Source organism: Sphaeroforma arctica (genome assembly GCF_001186125.1).
Source record: "Sphaeroforma arctica JP610 unplaced genomic scaffold supercont1.8077, whole genome shotgun sequence".
Lineage (NCBI taxonomy): Eukaryota > Ichthyosporea > Ichthyophonida > Sphaeroforma > Sphaeroforma arctica.
The window spans coordinates 1-1301 of NW_014032481.1; the positions used below are offsets into that span (position 1 = coordinate 1).

The 1301-nt window shown below is 42.2% G+C and overlaps 1 protein-coding gene across 1 annotated transcript; it reads right to left on the minus strand.

Annotated features, from left to right (window-relative positions):
* Window positions 1-245: 245 nt before the first annotated feature.
* SARC_16434 (hypothetical protein) lies at window positions 246-1069 on the minus strand (the record flags this gene model as incomplete). Its single annotated transcript, XM_014289456.1, has 2 exons — window positions 246-320; window positions 923-1069. Coding segments are annotated over 2 exons (222 nt in total), but the record flags the coding sequence as incomplete, so codon positions are not given.
* Window positions 1070-1301: the final 232 nt, after the last annotated feature.

Genomic DNA, 1301 nt, shown 5'->3' on the forward strand with positions numbered 1-1301 from the left:
TGTGTGTGTATACCTATATAAAAATTTATGTCCGTGTATGGTGTATATATACACATACCGGCTTAATGCTAACGCGTAAAGGGTGCGAGCCTGACTGTCATGACATCGTACATATTTCAAGGCAAATCTACAACATACACTACATACATACTATTCTTAATCACCCCAATCGCTGATTCACCTATAGCTCTCAAGGACAGACAAACCAGTTTAAAAATCCATTGGAAATTTGGGTGTACACCTACCAAATGCTGCACTAATAGTTGGCTGGCCTTCTCATATGTTGCCTTTCGGTTATTAATTTGCCTGGAAAGCATGATCTGGAACGTGGAGGAGAATGATCGTAAGTTCTGATAGCGTACGCCAGCACACTATTGCTATCTTAAAATGACTCAGCCGCAGGTACCCAGCACGATATTCGCGCACGTGTATTTCGATGCCTTGTGATTGTACATCATATAGCTACGATTATTCTCAACTAGTAGAAATATTGGTTACTGTAGATTATCATGGTACATGCGCCTTTACGAACGAGTATATGGAAACTAGACTTCGTTTGTATACGCGCGTTTACATATGCATGTTTGCATTGATGTACGTGTTCAATACTCCGATTACAAACACGTTTCTTAACATTCCTTGAACAGACTAGCCGATACTTCGTTTGTACAGGCGCGTTTACATATGCATGTTTGCATTGATGCACGTGTTCAAATTCCGATTACATACACGTTTCTTAACATTCCTTGAACAGACTTAGCGCAGTCGAAATGCAAGAGATACACATCATAACAATACCATTGTGAAAACATGGTCCAGTACACGCACGCATACGTGTGCGCTTCCAGGCAGGTGTATGGCGCAGGGCATGCATATATGCCGTCTATATACGTATAACTTTGCGGGAGATCACGTGACGTACCTTGTTGTGACTATCAATCCTCGCGTTGATGCGATCGTCCACGATTAGTGTAGCCAGTGTGCTTTGCAATTCGTTGACCTCGGTGTCGCACGCCGTTGCCATTTTGGTGAGACTGACGCACTTGAACGGGTGGAAGTACTGAATCATGGCCTATCAAACGAACCGGAAAGGGTGAGTGTATTTTAGATACATGTGCATGTAAAGTAACAAGCATTCAGCTATAATTACGTCGGGCAAAAGATGGGAGGTTATTTGAATTGGTACAGAATATATGGAGGGAGTGACAAATATATATTTGTTGGAAATGAAGAGAAGAGTAGGTATGACGTGAATACACACACGCTCGCGCACGCACACACAATCACACACACACATATAT